The sequence below is a fragment of the Triturus cristatus genome, chromosome 7, assembly GCF_964204655.1.
Source record: "Triturus cristatus chromosome 7, aTriCri1.1, whole genome shotgun sequence".
Taxonomy (NCBI): Eukaryota; Metazoa; Chordata; class Amphibia; order Caudata; family Salamandridae; genus Triturus; species Triturus cristatus.
The window spans coordinates 1,141,469,650-1,141,491,470 of NC_140590.1; the positions used below are offsets into that span (position 1 = coordinate 1,141,469,650).

The window sequence follows — 21,821 nt, forward strand, 5'->3', positions numbered from 1 at the left end:
AATCAGGAAGTGAGTACCTAACAAGTATGGCCTCAACTTCTTCAGGGACCAAACCACAGCGAAGGCCTCCCTCTCAATGGCACTCCCAACGTTGCTCTCTGGGGAGTAGCCTCCTGCTTATAAAAGCAACAGGTTGGTCTTGGCCATCATCATTGGTATGGGATAGGACCGCTCCTATCCCTAGCTCAGAGGCATCAGTCTGCACTCTGAACTGCTTGGCATAATCTGGAGCTTTTAGAATTGGTGCTGAGCACATTGCTTCTTTTAGGGAGTCAAAAGCCTTTTGGCAACTAACTGTCCAGTTAACCTTCTTGGGCATCTTCTTGGAGGTAAGTTCTGTGAGGGGGGTCACAATGGACCCATACCCCTTCACAAACCTCCTGTAATACCCAGTCAAGCCAAGTAATGCCCTGACTAAGGTCTGGGTTGTTGGAGCTACCCAGTCCTTGATGGCCTGGATCTTGGGTTGTACCTGGCCTCCACCTACAAGGTGGCCCAAGTACACCACAGTGCCCTGCCCTATCTGCCATTTGGATGCCTTGATAGTGAGACCTGCATTTTGCAGTGCCTCTAAAACATTTCCAAGGTGGATCAGGTGATCCTGCCAGGTGGAGCTAAAGACAGCAATATCATCAAGATAAGCTCCACTAAAGGACTCCAGCCCAGCCAGGACATGGTTCACCAGCCTCTGGAAAGTGGCACGGGCATTCTTTAACCCAAAGGGCATCACAGTAAACTGATAATGCCCATCAGGGGTGGAGAATGCTGTCTTTTCTTTTGCTCCTGGGGCCATGCCAATCTGCCAGTACCCTGCAGTTAAGTCAAAGGTACTGAGGAATTGGGCAGCCCCTAATTTATCTATCAGCTCATCTGCTCTTGGAATAGGGTGAGCATCTGTCTTGGTGACAGAGTTGAGCCCTCTATAGTCCACACAGAACCTCATCTCTCTCTTTTCACCTTGTTGATGAGGTTTGGGGACCAGAACCACTGGGCTGGCCCAGGGGCTCTCAGAGGGTTCAATGACCCCTAACTCCAGCATCTTGCTGACCTCCGCTTTGATGCTTTCCTTAACTTGGTCTGACTGTCGATAGATTTTGTTTTTGACAGGTGCACTGTCACCAGTGTCCACGTCATGGGTACACCAGTTTGTCAGACCAGGGGTCAGGGAAAAGAGGCTAGCATACTGTTGCAAGACTTGCTTGCAGTCATTCTGCTGTTGGGCAGAGAGGGTGTCTGAGAAGATCACACCATCTACTGACCCATCTTTTGGGCTGTAGGAGAGGAGGTCAGGGAGAGGTTCACTCTCTGCTTCCTGTTCCTCATCAGTCACCATCAGCATGGTGATGTCAGCCCTGTCATTGTAGAGCTTAAGGCGGTTCACATGGATGACCCTCTTGGGTGTCCTAGTGGTGCCCAGGTCAACTAAATGGGTGACCTCACTCTTTCTTTCTAGGATAGGGTAAGGGCCACTCCATTTATCTTGGAGAGCCCTTGGTGCCACTGGCTCCAAAACACACACCTGTTGCCCAGGTTGAAATTCAACCAGTGCAGCTTTTTGGTCATACCAGTGCTTCTGGAGCTCCTGGCTGGCCTCAAGGTTCTTGGATGTTTTGTCCATGTACTCAGCCATTCTGGACCTTAGGCCAAGCACATAGTCCACTATGCCTTGTTTGGGCTCTTGAAGAGGCCTCTCCCAGCCCTCTTTTACAAGACAAAGTGGTCCCCTCACAGGATGACCAAACAGAAGTTCAAAGGGTGAGAACCCTACTTCCTTCTGTGGTACTTCCCTGTAAGCGAAAAGCAGGCATGGTAACAGGACATCCCATCTCCTTTTGAGTTTTTCAGGGAGACCCATGATCATACCTTTCAATGTCTTGTTGAATCTCTCAACAAGGCCATTGGTTTGGGGGTGGTAGGGTCTAGTAAACTTGTACTGCACTCCACACTCCTTCCACATGTGTTTTAGGTAAGCAGACATGAAGTTGGAACCTTTGTCTGAAACCACCTCCTTAGGAAACCCTACCCTGGTGAAGACACCCAGGAGGGCCTTGGCTACTGCAGGAGCTGTAGTAGTCCTAAGTGGAATTGCTTCAGGGTACCTAGTAGCATGATCCACTACTACTAGAATACATTTGTTCCCTGAGGCTGTGGGAGGTTCAAGTGGCCCCACAATGTCCACTCCTACCCTTTCAAAGGGGACCCCCACCACTGGTAGTGGGATGAGGGTGGCCTTTGGGTGGCCACCTGTCTTGTCACTGGCTTGACAGGTAACACAGGAGCTGACAAACTCCTTAACCTTTTGGTGCATCTGGGGCCAGTAAAAGTGACTCTCTAGCCTTTCCCAAGTTTTGGATTGCTCCAGATGTCCAGCTAGGGGGATGTCATGAGCCAAAGTTAGGAGGAACTCCCTGTACTTCTGTGGCACTACCACCCTCCTGGTGGACCCAGGAGTGGGGTTTCTTGCCTCAGCATTCAGTAATCCCTCTTCCCAATAAGCTCTGTGGGTACCACTGACATATCCCCTTGCTTCTGAGACAGCTTGCTGCCTCAGGCTTTCAAGAGTGGGACAGTCTCGCTGACCCTGGCACAGCTCTTCCCTAGAGGGTCCCCCTGGGCCCAAGAGTTCAACCTGGTAAGGGTCAAGCTCCATGGACTCAGTTCCCTCAGGGGTATTCAAATCCTCTCCCTGTGGAGAGGGGTCCTGAATGTTTTGCTGTGTAGAAGCTGGTTCCCCAGTCTTCATACCTTTTCTCTTGGTTGGTTGGGCCATTATTTCAGGCTGCAGACCTACTTTTTCACCCTTCCTCTTGCTCTGTGCTCTGGTTTGCACACACACCAATTCAGGGAGGCCCAGCATGGCTGCATGGGCCTTTAGCTCAACCTCAGCCCAGGCTGAGGTTTCCAGATCATTTCCATGCAGACATGCAGCTGGCAACTTTGGAGAGACCACTACCTGTATCTAATTCTATACTCCTCAGTAGTGAATCCAAATCCCTCAATCAGAGCTTTCTTCATGAGGTCATAGGATCCTGCTTCTGGCCCAGAGAGGGTCAGAAGCTTGTCTCTGCAGTTACCAGAGAACAGTTCCCACAGGAGTGCCCCCCAGAGAGGTTTCTTTACTTTTCTGATATCACAAGCCCTCTCAAAGGCTGTGAACCATTTGGTGATATCATCACCTTCCTCAAATTTAGGGACAATCCCTTTGGGGATTTTAAGGTCAGAAGTTTCCTCCCTATCCTTATTTTTATTATTGCTGCCACCATTGATGGGTGCTAAACCCATCTCTCTCCTTTATGGAGCCTGGACTCTAGCTCTAATCTTCTGGCCAGCCTCATAAGGCTGTCCTCTTCACGGGTGGGTCCCCCGGTGATCTCTCTGGTACCAGAGTTACCTGTGTGATCTCTAGGTGCCCAGATGCCAATTCTTGGATTGAAGGGTATGGGTGCCCTCTCCGCCCTAGGGGATAGTATGGGGGGGGTTATTGTCAACCTCCTCTGCTTCCCCTTCCTCATCTGACTGGCCATCACCATGTTCAGATGGGTGGTCCTTAGCATACTCAACCAAGAGCTCCTGGAGCCCTAGTTTGGTTGGATGCAGGCCCATTGGTAAATTTTTAAGTTTGCATAGGGACTTAAATTCCTTGAAAGACCAGTGTAAATAAGGTGTGAGGTCGAGCTCCTCCACCAGGTCCATGTTATTATTGTTACTAACAGTTGGGTTTGTTTGAGTCATTCTAAGCTGACTGTTCTAATCCTCTACCCTGACTATAGTGACTTTTATTTTTCTAAAATTCTAATGGGACTTAAGCAAGGCCCTAGCAAGACTTTTAGTAATTTTGGAAAAGACCAATCGGAATTCTAAAGGCAATTTTAAGAGTTCTGTAGTGTGATCAGATGGTAACCAAGTAGTCCAACAAATGCAAGTTTGTATCCCACCGCTGATCCACCAATGTGAGAAAGCGGCTCTGTATATACTGTTCCCAAATAGAGACAGTGTGTACAGAGTCCACAGTCCCCAGAGGTTTGGCAGAGGCTAAAGTTAGATATAACCTTACTCTCTAAAGTGGTAGCTTGGTCGAGCAGTAATGCATTATCAGAGGACAGTGTAAAGCATTTGTTGCAAACACTCAGTCAGCAAATGGTCTCACACACTCAATAACTGAACTCTAGGCCAATGGTTTATATATAAGAAAAAATATATGCTTGTTTTATTTTAGAACCAACAATTGGATTTAAAATATACTTTCTCAGAATGAGATGCTTTATATAAATACTTTTGCAATATGCAATTGATTGGCAGGAGTCCAGGGCACACTCAGTCAATTACATTCAGCAATTCAGCAAAAAGTGGGGGCATACCATGCAAGAAAGATAGCACTTTCTCACATACCCAGAGTGCTGAAGAAGATCAAGCGCGACAGGGCCCAAGTCATTCTTGTGGCCCCGGACTGGTCACGAAGATTCTAGTATCCCGAGCTCTTGCACATGGCCACCAATACTCTGATCAGATTGCCACTTAGGATCTTCTGTCGCAGCAGCAGGGGACAGGCCTCCACCTAAACCTGTCTAAACCTGTCCAGCCTCCACCTCCTTGCGTGGAGATTGAGCGGCGACAGTTGACAGCTTTCGACCTTCCTCCCGAAGTCTGTAACGTTATCTTATCAGCCAGGCGTTCCCCCACCAAAACGGTATAGGCCTGTAGATGGAACAAGTTTGTGGCATGATGCGCAGCAAAGGCTGTGGATCCCCTTTCTGATCCCCTTTCAGATGTTCTCCTCTTCATTCTTTCTCTGGCCCAGTAGGGCTCTGCACTGGGCACTCTAAAAGGCTATCTTTCAGACATTTCGGCCTTTCTTCGGCTTCCTGATCAGCCTTCTCTTTTCAAGTCCCCTATTGTAAATCGCTTTCTTAAGGGCATTACTCACTTGTTTCCTCCAATTTCTTTCGTAATGCCCCACTGGGACTTGAAACTGGTTCTGAACTACCTTATGTGCGCTCCTTTCGAGCCGCTACAAAACTGTCCTCTCAGACTTCTGACGCTTAAAACTGCCTTTCTGATTGCCATCACCTCTGTTCGCAAGGTGAGTGAGCTTCAGGCTTTTTCTTCAAAACCTCCTTTCCTGGCTGTTCATCCGGACAAAGTTGTCCTTTGCACTAGGCCTTCTTTCCTTCCCAAAGTGGTTACCTCTTTCCACATAGGACAGACCATCACTTTGCCCACCTTCTTCCCGCCCCGAGGGAAGGCTCCACCGTCTGGATCCAAAACATGCGCTTTCATTCTATCTGGATCGCATAAAACAATTCCGGGTGGTTGACCAGCTCTTTGTTGACAATGTGGGCGCCAAGAATGGTCGGGCTGTGCGAAAACGGACCATCTCTCGATTGGTCATTCTTTGCATCAAAATCTGCTATTCTTTAGCGAAAAAGGAACCTCCAGTGGGGTTTTTGCCCATTTCACCAGGGCGAGGGCAGCCACTACTGCTTTGGGACATGGAGTCCCTCTTCATGGCATCTGCCAGGCAGCCATGTGGGCTTCATTGCACATGTTTACCAAACGCCTGGACAGCCAAGTCCGGAGAGACTGCTTCTTTGGCAGTTCAGTTCTCCAAGACTTTTTGATGTGAACTTAGTTCGCAGACCCACCTCCAGGGTTGGTATTGCTGGGGTATCTATTCTAATGTGAGGAATCTATAACTAATTGTCTCAGGTGAACAAGTTACTTAGCTTCGGTAACAATATATCTGTAAGAGATATAGATTAATTATGGATTCCTCACCCCACCCCATCCTTCCCGTTCTGCAAAACTGACTTCTAGGGTAAGGGACTTTCCTTCAGGGCTCTAGTTTTGTGCACCAGTGGTCAGTGTCTTGCATGGCTCTGCGCTTCTGGCATGGAATGTAGTGTAAAGAACCGACGTCCGCGCGCAGGGATGGCGTCTAAGTAGATAACGCAGCGTCATTCCGGCTACCACGAGGACGAACGCAGAGTCAACCGACGCGCAGGGGTACTGCGGAAGACATTTTTTCCGGATCCAGTCTGACACCTGGGAGCAAGTCTAAGGTGAGTAATCCATAACTAATCTAAGTCTCTTACAGATATACCGTTACCGAAGGTAAGTAACTTGTTCATTGTGCTTAAAACCAACCAACTGGCTAAATTGCAGTAGGTTCCTTGTCATCCATTGTTGTTTAATCCATTCCTCAATTCCCGCAACCATATTCAGGGGAGTGATCGATTTGAGCCAAGGGATTTAATAAAAAATAAGCTGCTGTTTCCCTATGGATGCTGACTGGGATGATTCAAGTAGTTCTGTGAACAACTTCCCAACCCATCCAGTTCTACCATGCATCTTGCAACTCCTAAAGTCTACTAGTGATATCCCTATATTCATTCTTCTTAACTAAAATTCCGTCAATGTGATGCAGATAACTGCCATCCCATGAAATTCTGCACCTGCAAATGTCCTCAATGTGATGCAGATAACTGCCATACCATGAAATTCTGCACCTGCAACCTGCGCTCTAGGATCATTCAAGAAACTATAGACCTGCACAGCTCAAATTCATAAGCTCAGCTTTAGGTAACTGAGCACAGACTCTCAAATAGCTGATCGAGACTTCCAGCTGCAGATTCCTTATCATTGAATTCCCCCAGCGCCTGACTGGATCCGGAAACTTTTTACGTGAGTAGTACCCCTTTGCTCTGTCGGATAGCTTAGTTTGGGTCCTTGCAGCATCTTTGGCGCCGGATGTGACGTCACGATCACTTATATAGGCACCACCCCAGGTGCACAAACATTAGGGTTTTTTTTTCTGCACCGCTTAGCGCTGATCCGGATAAGAGCTACTCCTCGATCTCTTTTTGACAGACTTTTTTCAATGTTTTTTCGGAAGATTTTTTCCTTGTGGATCGAAGAATTACCTCTAGAAAGGTAGGGTTTAAGCTGTGTGGGGCCTTTCACCATGGCATGTGTGTTACCGACCTGGACCTTGTGTGCTTATGGTGTCTCGAGCGCAACCATGACTCGAAGTCGTGCTCGGACTGCCGGGCCATGGCACCAAAGGCTTTGAGAGAGTGGTCCCTAAAGGTGCTTGTGACCTAGCAGTCAACGGCATCTAGTGCAACTCCTAGGATATCTCTGTCCTGATCAAGGGAGAGAAGGTGGTGGGATCACACTAGGAGCCCCAAGTCGTCTACTTCGCACTTGAGGTCCTTGGGACTCTGGGAAGAAGCACAAGAAGTTGTCCTCCAGACAGACTTCGACTTCACCTTGCCCACTGAGTATTGACTAGACGAGTGAGGAACATTGACATTCCTGGCACGGTTCTGTGGAGCAGTTGCCAGGTCTGATTACATGCCCCCCCCTTACCACTCTCTGTTTCTGGGTGTGACCCCATCTCAAATAAGAGTTTTTTTGAGGCCATGCGCTGAGTATTTGAGCGGGCCGACCCCTCTGGTCCACTTCAGGACCCTGCTGGGTCGAAAGAGGTCCTATCGGGATCCGCGCCGACGGCTCCAACCTCCGCTCTGGTGTGGTTTCATGGACCCTATCCCAGATCCGGATCGATGGTGGTCTTGCCAACGCAACTTTCCCTGGCGCCAACCTATTTCTAGTTCCCGACGACTCAGGAGTCTGAACGGCTTCAATCGACACTACTGTGCCAATGGAGCCCAGGGCCTCTAAGTCGTTGTCTGAACATTATGAGGAGGTTACCGCCGTGTGAGAGGAGCCACTGGACCCTATAGAACACTAGTTAGACACTCCTGGTGAAGAATTGGACTGGTATGAGGAGCTTGCGGAAGCCAAATACTGGACACCTCTTCAGATGTTGGTATGCTCTCTCCACCTACTGTGTCTATGGAGGAGAGAGCATCTTATGCTATGGTGATGAAGAGGGCAGCAGAGGTCCTTGACCTGCCCTTGGTGCAGGTCAAGAATAACCTCTTGACCAAAGTACTTCAGACTGGGGCTTCCTCATCCTAAACCCTTTTGCCCTTCAATGAAGCACTGACGGATGTCCTTGTAGGCACCTAGTTCAAGCCTAGCACAGGGGCTCCTGTGAACAGGAAAATATAACCCCTCCATTGCCCTGCCCCGAGTGATCCAGGTTTCCTCAGCCAACATCCTACCCCTGATAGCTTGGTAGTTCAAGCTTAAATACCCCATGGCGTATTCCTTTACACTCCCCCGAACAAGGAATCCAAGAGGCTGGACGCACTTGGGAAGAAGATGTTTTCTTCCGCCAGCCTAACATTGTGGTTGGTGAACATCTCATGTCTTTTGGGCTGTTTCTTGCATTCCTTGTGGAAAACATTTGCGTAAGTGCTGCCACAGATCCCGGAGGAGGCCCCGGCCGTGCACTCCCAAGCAGTAAGAGATGGGAGCGATGCAGCGGAGTTTACCTTTAGGTGTGGTCTGGATATAACTGACTCACTGAGCAAAGCGGTTTCGTTGACGGTGGCCTTGCGGCACCATGCCTGACTGAAAACATCCGGCTTTTTGGGGTATGTCCAGGCCAATCTCATGGACATGCCCTTTGATGAGACTCTCTCTTCGGAGAGAAGGCAGACTCGGTGCTGTTGCACTTAGAGGACCTGCAGGCTAAAGCCAGGTCCTTGGGCCTCTCAGTGATACCTCACCCACAGTCTGCCTTACGCCACTTTAGTGGCAATGTAAGAGGGTTTCAACCGCACCAGCCATACCCAAGCCACCGTCCTGCACAGACTGCCCAAGTTGTGCGAGGACGTAGTCGCGGTGCATTCCGACGTTGTGGACATGGTAGCCAGGATGTAGTCTGCCGTCAACCCCCCAGCAGTTGCAGGCTCTAAGGCTTCCTAGTTTGGTTCTGCAATACCATGGGTGCCCAGTTGGAGGAAGAATCCTACATCATCTCCTCCACTGACAGTCCATAACATCAGACTGATGAATCTTGCAGATCATTTGGAGGGGTTTATTTTTATTTTTTATTTTTATTAGTTTTATATAGCGCTGGCTAGACCTGCAGGTATTAGAGCGCTTTACAGAGTGCCAGCGAGAAGCAAGTTACATAAGTTGCAAAGCAATACATAGTGTTACACAATGATAAATAAGAGTTAAGAACATGCGAAATACTCGAGGATGGCAAAAAGAATGCATGATGAGGCAAAGTAAAGCAGTGGAGCACAAAGAAGCAGAAGCAAAGTGAAAACCAGAACAACCGGAGGTTCAAGGGAGGGAAAACGGTTGAAGAATAGAGAGGAAAGGGTAGGAAAGCAGATAAGGACAGGAGAGCGAGCGGGAGACCAAAACTGAGTTGGCACCAGGAGCATCAGCCGAAATCTAAAAACAGGAAGTAGGTCTGTGCAAGAGAGAGAGACGGTCAAAAAGTCACCCAGCTCAGGACCGATGGGGACGGAGGAACGGATGGAGATAGCCAAAATGGCAGCTCAAGGACAGGAGAGTTCGGAGAAGTATGTCCCTAAATGGCGGGGTGCACACGAGTCCAAGACAAGAGGTCAAAGGGGGCCATTTTGGAAAGAAAAAAAAAACAAAGCAAACCAGGAGAGCTACAGTCACGGAGAGGAACTAGGAGAGGTAGGAGCACAAGAGTCGGGAGGAGGGACGACGGGCGACATCCGAGGCACAGCCGTCTCATCCGCATGCATAAGTTCTGAGGCATCTGGGGCAGCAGTGTCCTATCCGTACTCCACGGGTCAAAGGAAGGAATGGGCAGCAGTCCACGGCAGCAGACAAGGGCAGCAGTCCAGAGAACGGTAGGCAGCAAAACTGAAACCGGAGGGGGTGTCTCACCGTCAAGGACGGAAGAAGACAGGCTGAAAGAGTCCAGCAAAGTGGAGGCACAATTCCTACCTCCACCAACCTCCCAAATCATTCCAGTTGTCTAGCGGGAGGTGAGGCAGGTGGGCCAGTAGTAGTGAAAAGCAGCGGCTGACGGATCTGGAGGTGGAGGAGAGTCCGGAGGGGAGAACCACAGCCCGGCTCCTCTGCGGCTATCCGTGGAAGCCAAAGAGGCATCGGCAGCACTGAGACAGGCTCCGCCGAATGCTGGTCACCAGGGAGTGCGTAGAAAGTGCGAGGAAGGAGGAAGAACAGGCAGCGGAGACGAGAGGGGGGGGCTGTGTCCGATGCCCGGCTGGGTAGGTGTCGGCCGCGGCGGGAAGCCGGAGCCAGACTCCCCTATAGCTGAACTGGTTGGCTGCACCGAGCATCAGCCATGCTTGCCCAGACTCTGCAGGAGAAACCTCACACGCATTTCTTTAGAGAGTTTCGAGCTTCCCAAGCGTCAGATTGGAGCATCGAGGACCGCTTACAAGACAGGACCTCTGGTGAGTAGATTGATCCCGGAGGAAGGTGGAAATCCGGGGATTAAGCCAGAAAGTTGATTCCTGATCGGGAACTCCCGGCCGGAGCTCCTCACCGCTCGCCCATCGTGTCTACGGTAGAGGGAGCGTCTTATCCTATAGTGGTGCAAAGGGCGGCTGAGGTCCTTGAACTTCGGCTTCCTTCAGTGGCGGTCAAGACTACCATCTTGACAGAGGGGCTTCAGCCGGGAGTTTCCTCCTCTGAACCCTTGCTCCCTTCTAATAAGGCCCCCAGAACCGTCCTACTTGGAACCTGGTCAAGCCCAGCACAGGTGCCCCTGTGAATAGGGCGTTTGTCTGCCGCCACCGCCCTCCTCCGTGCGACCCAAACTTCCTCACTACCTGCCCTACCCCGGAGAGCTTGGTAGTCCAAGCCTCTACTTCATTCCAGTCTGCTCCCCCGAACAGGGAATCCATGAAGCTGGACATTCGGGGCAAGAAAATGTTTTATTCCGCTAGTCTTGCGGTCGGTGAAAACCGAATGCTTTTTGGGTCGTTATTCCTGCTCTCTGTTGTAAACGGTGCAAGTTCTGCCGCATTGGAGGAGGCCCGGGCTGTCATTTCTTGGGCGGTATCAGATGGGAGCAAAGTTCGCCATTAGGTGTGGTTTAGACCCGACTGACTCACTGGGCAGAGCGATCAACGGAGGCTGTAAGATGCCACACCTGGCGAAGAACATCTGGCTTTTTGGGGGATGTCCAGGCCTCGCTCATGGACATGCCCTTTAATGGCACCGTTCTCTTTGGAGAAAAGGCAGACACAATATTGGAGTGCTTTAAGGACTCGCGGGCTACGGCTAAGTCCTTGGGCCTCTCAGTGGCGGCACATCCCCAGTTTATGGCTAGCGAAGTGGCTTTCAGCCACACCAGCTGTATCCCAGCCACAAAGCCGCGCAAGTTCCACAACCCCAGCGTGGCCGAGGGCACGGCTCATTCCAGCCAATTGGGTCAGGCAGCCAGAGGTTCAGTCAAACCACCCCCTGGTAGCTTCAGCTCCAAAACCTCCTAGTCTTGCCCTTCCAGAGCGTGGGTGGCCAGTTGGTGGCAGAATCCTCCACCACCGAGAAAATATTACATCGGCCAGGTGGGTGCTTCAGATAGTCTGAAAGGGCTACTTCCTCCCCTTCGAAACCACCCCTCCTTCCATGCCTCCAGCCTACGACTGGCTGATGTAGGATCATTTGATTTTGCTCCAGGAGAAAGTCATGACTCTCTTGGACAAGGGAGCCATAGAGAGGGTTCCGGTGCCAGAAGTAGGCTGTGGTGGTTATTCCTGCTATTTTCTGGTCCCGAATAAAGGCAAAGGCCATAGCCCTATACTATCATAAACTATCCTAGACCTACAAGCCCTCAACTACTTTCAATTCCCCTGGTTTAAAGTTATAGAAGAAAGGTTTAAGTTAATACGGCAACCTGAGATATTTTGTTCTCCTTGCCAAGGCAATACTTGTTCTAAATGCATGTTTAAAATATTATTAAAAAAGCATAGGGAGATGAGATTGAAAGTTGAGAATATTAAGAGCATGGTGTGCACTTATTCAATGATCCCAACAGCAAACATGATTGAGCCATAGCTGTGTTTTTGTGATGGATGTCCACCATAGATTTCTTCTTACTAGGTTCAGGTTGAACATACTACATGTCTTACTGACCTTTCTACAAAAAGCTATATAAATAAGACCCCGTGTCCCTGTGATAATCGCTCTGTCCAATGCTATATGCACTTTATTGTATTCTGTAATTTTTATAAGGAACCAAGGAAAGGGTTTTTATTACACTTGGTGCACTCCCATAATTATAGATTTTATAGACCTGCTTTTTTATATTTACAGGAATGTTCTACACATTTTTGGGGTATTTCTTTAGTTCGGTATTTACAATGTCATGCACTTGAATTGTACTAGACTCAGATACATATAACTAGTTTCTCTAGACGAAATCACTTTTAGCTTTTTTTTTTTTTTAATGCATGGTTGTTTTTTGGTATGCTTCTTTTATTTCAGGTTTTGCCGAATAAAGATTTCTTGACTGATTGGAGGGCAGTGATTTTGACCTCAACTTTATGCCTTTAACCACTCCTTTCATTAGGCCCTCCAAATTTGTGATTTCCCAACTTGGAAATGTTTTGGCCTGCACCAGTCATACTATGTATGTGGTGTTGCTAAGTAGCACAACACAGGATCGGAGAATACGTGCTCTAGGAATTGTTTTTTAACTGTTTGACTTAGAGCACAAGAAATGGTGCACTATATATTTAGATGCATATTAGAAAATGAAACATTTTAATGAAACCTGCATTTTTCAATCATTTTAACCATGTATTGTATATGTTACAAAGCAGTAGATTGCTTCAGGAGCCGTATTACACATTTGGCGCATTTTCCTTGAATTTGCCTGGTGCACCTTTGAAAGGTGTGCCCGACGCAAAGAAGGAAAACATGCTGTAATATGATGAATGAGCTACCTTCAGGGCTGCGCTAACTCGCGCTGCCGCATTTATGTGAAAAACAAAGCGGCTGCTTTGAAGCCGCTCAAGTTTTTTTAAGTGCAGGTGGCACCTGCCTGTACTTTGAAAGAGGAATAGAAATCCCCTTGCAGGCGTGTGCAGTGAGTGACTGCACCCGCCTCCAAGGGGATGTCTGGAGGGTCCCCCTTTCTCCCCTCCAGAGGGCTGCCATCAGGGGGCATACTGACAGTGTGCCTCCTGAGAGATTCTTTGCCTCTGCACCCCCTATAGTAATATGGCGCAGAATCAAAGGGATTCCCTCATTTGCATGGGGGCAGGCTCCCATGCAAGTGAGGAAACGGCCTCTGAAGATAGCGCTGGCACTTTATATGCGCCAGCGCAATCGGTATTACAGAAGAGACCGCACAAGTGTCTGTAGCCCCTTCTGTAATAAATACCAAAGTACCCCGGGGGGGCGCGCGCGAAGCTGGTGCAATCGCCTGCTGCCCCCAAATCCCCACCCGGCCAATTGTATAATACGGCCGCAGATATCCAAATATTTTCTTTGCTAGGTTTTAATTTGCAAATATATGGACAACAAAATGGTATTTTAGTTTAGAATGCCAGCTTCAGATTTAAAGAACAATGTTTATGGAGGCTTTCTGAAAAATCTTGCAGTAGCCCATTATAAATGTTAGAAAATTCATCCTGCCTTATTTAGTTCTCAATTTGCTCCAAAAGCAGAACAAGCACAAAGCAATCAACTGTAAATTCAATAAGTAAAAGCAATTAAATGTTATCCCGAAAAAAAATTAGGAGTGTATAATTCCTTTCACCAAAACAGTAAAAATGTGATTTTATGTATGACCGCATTAGTAAGGTCGTTTGTGGTGAATTGTTCCTACGATTGCAGTTTTATCCAACCTTTGGTGTGTGGATAGTGATGCACTGGCAATCTTTGTTAACAGATGGTGGCCAGCCGAAGTTTGTCATCCCAAGAGCATTCCTGTTAACATCCAGAATATGAAGCACAGTATTGGCGAGTTTCCGGTCATGTTCTTTGGTTCTAATGATTATCTCTGGACTCATCAGGCAAGAGTCTTCCACTACATGGAAGGTGATGCCAGCAATAAGGAAAAGATGGGCAAGGGAGTGGATGGGACCTATAAGAAAGGTAAATGTTTTTCTTCTATGGAATAATAGTATTATATGATCTAGATAAATATGTTGTGAAAAGAAGAGTGGTCGAAGCACTGTGCTGTATGCTCTGCGTTATTGGCATATTTAAGTTCCTTGATACTTGAGAGGTGTCGGGGATGAGTAAATATATCAGACCTTCCTGCTGATTCAAAAAGTGCTAATTTCCATGGATCAACCTCATAAATAGCCTTGTGTCTCACTAATCCTCTACAGATATGTCTGCCTGTTTTTTTCACTTTTGCTATCTTTTCGGTTTAAATCTGTTTCACTGGAATCAACAGTGGAAACAGTTAAGAAAAATCATCAAAACAAAGATGCCCAAATTGGGAATGTCACAATTCCACATGACAACTTGGCATTGAAACCACTGTATACAGCCCATCTGCCCACTTGGAAGAAATAGGAGGATCAAAGGAGCTGGGTTAGAAGGGGAGGGCAAAATGGAGCACTAAACAAGGGGAAGCCCACAATATTACAAATATATTGAAAATAAACAGTATTTATTCATTTGATTCCCACTTGCTACACTTTGATGAAATTATATTGGTAGTTTGCCACTGACACCTCAGTACTAGAGTAATCATGCTCTTCTGGACACTTGACTGCGACTTGGTAGTAGGCTGTGCAATCTAGGATTAGTCCAGGTCTTGGAGGGGGCGGTCAGGCTTGCAGTTTCATTAGCATACTGTAAATAGTATTCAGTGAAGTAAATAGTGCAATTAAAAAAGATATGCATAAGATAAGACCCTGAACTTTATGTTCGAGGCATGTGTGACTGTAGATACACATGTTGTGCATCATCCTGTCATGCAGTGTTGGGCTCGAATGTGTGCAAGTTGTTTTTCTTCTATGAAAGTCTTTTGAGTCATAAAGTAATGTGACTTCTCTTGCTGCCAATGTGCACGGTAATAGACTCCATTGTCAAATTGTTTTCTTCGGCTCTCTGGTTCATACCTTTGTTCTAGTTCGACACTGTGCTCTCTTCTCGATTTACACGGTTCTTGCCTCGATCGGTTAACGATCAAGTTCCTATTTCCCTTCCATTCGGTTAGTCTACTCCTGAATCGACCGGGTGTTTTTCTATCGCCTTCGTACCCATTTGTGCCTACTGTCTTCAGGGCCTTCGTCGATCCTTAGATGTATCCCCCACCATGTTCACATGATGATGGAGCGGGCACCTTTCCACTACTGTCTTTGTTGTCAGGCAAAATACCCTTTGACCGATCTCCATCAGGTCTGCAATCTGTCTCTCTCTCCCAAGCCTAGCTTTATATTGGTAGCTACCAGATGCAAAAAGGCCAACTCTCAGACCACTGGTGATGCCCCTCCACCAGATAAATAGAGTAAGACTATAGATGCTGCAGGCAAAAGGGTGTGTGCGCAATCATTCAACCATTGGTGGATTGCCAATTCCATTGGGCTGTTTTCTCCATATGACTAGGCACATTGGGACAAAATGGTGGAACTCCTCCAATATCTCCTAGATGAACACAAAAGAGAGGCTATGAAATTGTCTCTGAAGGGAAGCAGATCTCAAACACCACCATACGCTCTGCCCTAGATGCTGTGTATACTGCTGCTGGAGGGATGAGGAGGTAATTCTGGTGCCCTTCTAGGCAGGTATGCATGACTCCATGTCTCTGGTTTCAAACCGTACGTCCAGCGAAGGCAACGTAATCTGCCTTTTAAAGGGGAACATCTTTTTGCAGGTAGATATTTCATTGAAAAAATAATTTAAAAAGACCATGAAACAGCGAATGCAATGGGTGCCCTTCAAACTCCTTCCCATCGCGGGGCCTTCGCCTCTCATCCTACCTTGGAGGTTCCAAGACCACTTCCCCCAAAGCCTCCATATTGTGTGTCTTTTCATTTTTTCTGATTACCAACTAGTGTATATTTTTATTGCCTTTTTAGATTTTCTTGATCTTAAATGTGTATCTTGCTCTTTTGCACTTAGGCCTTGGGCGTTTTTGCACTGATCTTTTTAAGTATACCTTTTTACTTAATACGATTATTATATTATGAAATTGAACTCCATATTTATCAAGATTATTTATGGCTGAATAGATAGTTTTAAAAACTATATACTGATGCGGAATGTGCTGTTTTATATTGTTATACATATTTTTAATGTATTGAGTATGAACACTTTGATGGTTCTTGGCAAATTGGATAAAGTAGTATTATTATCCCATGGGTAGATAAGAAATATAAAGCTACTCTGTCAGACCCCCTCTTTATACAGAGTCAAGTACCACCAGACTCCATAGTTGCCACTACTGCTCATTAGAGAGCTAACACTCAGGCTACAGGGAATATGCCACCTCCTGAGAAGGAGAGTAAGGTTTTGAGACAGCGGTGAAAAGAGTAGCAGCGCGGGCAGCTAATCACTGGTGCATTGCCAATTCTCAGGGCCTTCTAACACATTATGATAGGCCTGTAGGAAGCTGGGTTTCTGTTGAAGTAACCCCCACACTTTTTGCCAGATTTCTGATGTACTTTGACTTGATGTGCCCTGGGTCCCTGCCAGTCAGGTTCCCAGTGCCTGTGTTCTTTCCCAAAACTGTATCTTTGTACCCTCAATTGGCACCTCTCTGGCCACATGTAAGTCCCTTGTAAAAGATGCCATGGGAACCAAGGGCACTGTGACCAGGGAAGGCCTCTAGGGCTGCAGCACATATTGTGCCACCCTTAGAGGTCCTGTACCATCACACACACACACTGCCATTGCAGGCTGGGTATTTTGGTGCAGATAAAAGTGAAGAGTCGACATGGCACACATACCTGTGTCACAATCACAAATGAGCTCCACGACGCGTGGAGAAGGGAGCAAGAGGCGCAGGGTTCCAGGACCTAGCAGCCTCCAACAATAAATGTTAACCACAAAATGTGACGGACTGATCTCACACACCTCCTGATGTCATGCTTCATAATTGACCAGTCCTCGCCCTCTAAAACCTTGGTTTGATAGAGGACGGGCGGTACATCTGGGAGGACCGGGAGCAGTGACCTAGGAGCACCGCGGATAACTTTCCTTGAGGCAGGTTTGACAACAGGGGTTTTCCTCTCCCCTCCTCCTGTGTCGCAAGTAGTTTTGTTATTTAGAGCTTGAACTTAGAAGCCATTTTAAAAGTGGGGAGTGACAAAGGTCACACCCGCACAGTGATATCTTCCTACCACCAGTTGGTAAGAACGGAGCCCCACCCCATTCTTTGAATGCCCTGGACCCACTTGGGCCAATCCGGCAGAAACATGTCGGCCGCTTACACTACGGTTAGGGGACAATTATTTCACCATACACCGTCCATTGATTTTAATATCATATAGTTACCAGTCACATTAAAAACACAATTTGATAACTGTAATGATTTTTACTCTCGCTCACTTTTTCACGGGCCCCCACTTAGTTTAGAATTGCATCCCTGTCGTCAGGTGTATGCCCGCCCTCTATCAAACCAAGGTTTTAGAGGGCGAGAACTGGTCAATGATGAAGCATGACACCAGGTGGTGTGTGAGACCAGTCCGTCACATTTTGTGAGATGCCCTCACTCACAATTTAACCATAACTTCACAGTGGTCACTGCACTAGGAGCAGCTCTTGTTGTGGTTAACACATATCTGTGTGCCATGCCTGCAACCCACTACCTATGGTATAGGTAAGACACGCCTCTAGCTGGGTGTACTATACCACTGGTGAGGGTAGTGTTGTATGAGCACTGTACTCCTACAGCGTCTAAGTCCATTTTTAGACATTGTAGGTACAGTAAAGCCATAAAACAGTATATGGGCTGGGAGTTTGTCATTATGAACTCCACAGCACCGTAATAGCTTTACTGAATTCTTGGAAGTTTGGTATCAAACATCTGAAAGAAACACGTTAGTTAGATTCCTCACCTTAGAATATCCCCAGGCGTCAGACTGGATCCGGAAAGATTTTTGTAGCAATACCCCTTGCGCGTCGCTAGGCGTCGTCTGCGGCTCCGCGTCCAACGTTGGCGTTGTGTGCCGGAATGACGTTGTCGGAGTACTTAGACGCCGCCCTCACGCGCTGACGTCAGTTCTTCTTTTTTCCGCGCCAGTAAGCGCCGATCCGGGAAGAGCTTACCCCTAGTCACTTTTTGACTAATTTTTTGACTCTTTTTGGTCTATCGACTCGACTCTGGTGCCGGTAGGATGCCTGGTTTTAAGGCCTGTGACGCTGGTCATCGCCTGATGTCGGTGACGGATCACCATCGCCGGTGCCTTTTACTGCCTGGGGGCCGCCCACGACGTGAAGTCGTGCCCCGACTGTCAGGCCTTGACATTGAAAGCTAGGCGGGAGCGGTCCCGTAAGCTTCTCGAGCTTCGGCACTCGGCTCCGCGCCGCTCTCGGTCCCGGTCTAGGAGGAGGTCCAAGGACCGATCGCGGAGCCACAGCCATCGCTCGTCGGGGTCTTCGGGTAAGTCGAAGCACTCCAAGAAGTCCAAGAGACGACATCGCTCTTCGGACTCCCCTCGCCGGTCGCGCGACTCTGCCGAGGGTCAGGGTGGTCCCACCCCCGCGGCTCCGTCGGAGCCGCAGGAGCCGCGTCCGTCTCCATACCCGCCGGTCCCTGGGACTGACGCGACTCCGGCAGAGGTCAGTGCCTTCCTCTCGCCCATGAGGGGCCTGGCTCCGCCGTCGGCGCGCCTTCGGGCCCCGCGGACTCGACTGGGCGACCTCGCGTGCCGGCGGCTCCGGCCCCGTCGACAGCCCAGGCCCCGATGCCGCAGGTCCCCGAGGGATACAGGCCTGGATCTCGGTCGGCGCCGGTCGACCTCACGACGGCGCCGAGACCGGTTCCACCTCAGACGCCGTCCCCGGGCGACGTCGTTCCCCGGTTTAGACCTGGTCCGGGCCCGACGCCGGCACTGCGCTGACTGGAGAACCTTTCATCTACTGCCCGGCTCCGACCGTTCCTCCTGTTTATCGGGAATCGGATGACGAGGGCGACTGGGAGGGGTATGATGACCCTATGGCCGCTCAGGCCCAACTTTCTCATGACTGGGCAGAGGAATTGGGGGATGCCAGCGGTCTGGATACCTCCCCGGATGCTGGTTTCATCTCTCCTCCGACTGTGGCCTCGGAGGAGGGTGCAGCCTTCTCAGTGGTGCTGCGCAAGGCGGCCGAAACCCTCGGGCTGGAGTTGCCTGCTGTGGCCGTGAGGACTAACGTCCTCACTGAGGTCCTTCAACCGACAGCAAGCTCCACTGAGCCTCTGCTGCAGTTTAATGAGGCCCTCATTGATGTTCTGCAGGGCACTTGGTCCAAGCCCTCCACAGTCCCTCCTGTGGACCGGAATGTTGCCCGGCACCACCGCCCTGCTCCGGGCGACCCCAGTTTCCTCTCCCAACACCCCACCCCAAGAGTCTGGTTATCCAGGCCTCAACCTCCCAATCCTCCTTCCCGTCCGCTCCTCCGGATCGGGAATCCAAGAGGTTGGAGCAGTTTGGCAAGAAACTGTTCTCGTCCCTGAGTTTGGGACTGCGGTCTTTAAATACCGCTTGCCTGTTGAACCGTTATTCCTACTCTCTGTGGGATGCGGTGGAGGACGTGCTGCCCTTGTGTCCGGTGGAGGCCCGGACACGACTCGCTCAAGCTCTTGCTGACGGTCGAGATGCAGCGCGGCATGCCATACGGTGTGGACTTGACACCACGGACTCGCTGGGTCGGGCGATTTCCACCACGGTGGCGCTTCGGCGTCACGCATGGCTGAGGTCCACGTCATTTTCGGGGGATGTCCAGAGTTCCCTCATGGACATGCCTTTTGATTGCACTCGCCTTTTTGGTGAGAAGGCGGACAGTGCACTGGCTCGGTTCAAGGACTCCCGGGCCACGGCCAAGTCCTTGGGTCTTTTGGCCCCGCGGCCGCAAACTTCCGCCTTTCGTCCCTTTCGTGGCCAAGGAAGGGGCGCCTCCTAATGTCCGCCCAGCCACCGGCCGCAGAACCAACCTGCACGCGGACGTGGATTCCGCCGAGTCAGTCCACATCCACCCCGGCAGCATCCGCCTCAAAGCCCTCCTAGTCCGAGCTTTCAAGCCCATTCCACGCCAGTGGGCAGCAGAGTTCGCCATCACCTGCTCCACTGGCGCTCCATCACGTCGGACAGGTGGGTGCTGCAAATCGTCCGATGGGGCTACTCCCTCCCCTTCGAGACGACCCCTCCAGCCGTGGCACCGCTGAACCACCGTATGTCGGGGGATCATTTGCATCTTCTACGAGAGGAAGTTTCGGCCCTCTTGGCCAAAGAGGCCGTTGAGCGCGTTCCTGTCCAGAAGTAGGTCGTGGTTGTTATTCCCACTACTTTCTGGTTCCCAAGAAGGGCAAAGGAGGCCTACGCCCGATCTTGGACCTCAGGAGCGTCAACACCTTCCTCCGGAAGGACCGGTTCAAGATGCTCACTTTAGCTCAGGTTCTGGCTGCCCTAGACCCTGGAGACTGGATGGTAGCGTTGGACTTGCGGGACGCTTATTTCCACATCCCCGTCCTGCCGGCCCACCGGCGTTACCTGCGGCTCACGGTGTGTCAGGAGCATTTTCAGTTCACCGTGCTCCCCTTCGGCCTCACCAGTGCCCCTCGGGTGTTCACGAAAGTGATGGCGGTGGTCGCAGCTCATCTGCGCCGATCAGGGGTTCCAGTCTTCCCCTATCTCGACGACTGGCTGTTGAAGGCGGGCTCGCCCCAGCAAGTCGTCTCCCACCTCCAGACTACGCCCGACCTCTTGCACTCGCTGGGGTTCTCCATCAATGTGCCGAAGTCGCACCTGAGTCCCTCCCAGAAGCTCCTTTTCATCGGAGCGGTTCTCGATTCGGCGCAGTTCCGGGTCTATCCGCTGGTACAGCGGGTCCGGGACATTCAGGCCCTGATTTTCATCCTCCGGCCTTTGTCCTGGATTTCGGTCAGCTTGGTGCTGCGGCTTCTGGGGCTGATGGCCTCCTGCATCCTGTTGATACCTCACGCCAGATGGCAGATGCGGGCTCTGCAGTGGGACCTGAAGTTTCAGTGGGCCCAGCATCGCGGCAACCTGTCCGACCATGTCCTGATCTCGGAGGGCACTGCGCACCAGCTGCAGTGGTGGCTCACGAATCTCGATTGGGTCAGCGGCAGATCCCTCTCCCTACCCTAACCGGAGCATGTCGTAGTGACGGATGCGTCCCTCCTGGGATGGGGGGGCCATATGGGAGAGGTGGAGATCAGAGGACTCTGGTCTCCGGCAGAGACTCGGCTCCATATCAACCTATTGGAGCTGAGGGCGATCCGACTTGCACTGAAAGCCTTCCTTCCCTCTGTCCGGGGAAGTGTCGTGCAGGTGATCACGGACAACACCACCGCCATGTGGTATTGCAACAAACAGGGCGGGGTGGGGTCGTGGACCCTTTGCTGAGGCTCTGCGCCTCTGGACATGGCTGGAACATCAGGACATCACCCTGGTGGTTCAACATCTGGCGGGCTCTCTAAACGCCAGAGCAGACGAACTCAGCCGCCGGTGCATGATGGATCACGAATGGCGTCTGAACTCGGACGTGGCGCAAGGTCTCTTTCTGCAGTGGGGAGAGCCTTGGTTAGATCTATTCGCCACCGAAGAGAACGCGCAATGTCAGCAGTTCTGCGCGTTGGAATTTCCAAGGCGGCACTCGCTCGGAGACTCTTTTCGTCGCGAGTGGAGTTGCGGTCTGTTGTACGCCTTTCCGCCTATACCACTTCTGCCCAGAGTGCTGAAGAACATCAGGCGCGACCGGGCCCAAGTCATCTTGGTGGCTCCGGATTGGGCACGAAGGTACTGGTATCCCGAGCT

The 21,821-nt window shown here is 50.0% G+C and overlaps 1 protein-coding gene across 2 annotated transcripts in view; it reads left to right on the forward strand.

The window, feature by feature from the left end:
* The window catches only part of NSD1 (nuclear receptor binding SET domain protein 1), a 1,235,760-nt gene that overhangs the window by 1,049,639 nt on the left and 164,300 nt on the right, over positions 1–21,821 (forward strand). For both annotated transcript variants that reach the window (XM_085618316.1, XM_085618317.1), the window contains exon 16: positions 13,775–13,980. In XM_085618316.1, coding sequence (XP_085474442.1) covers positions 13,775–13,980 — 206 coding nt within the window. The remainder of the gene's footprint in view (positions 1–13,774; positions 13,981–21,821) is intronic.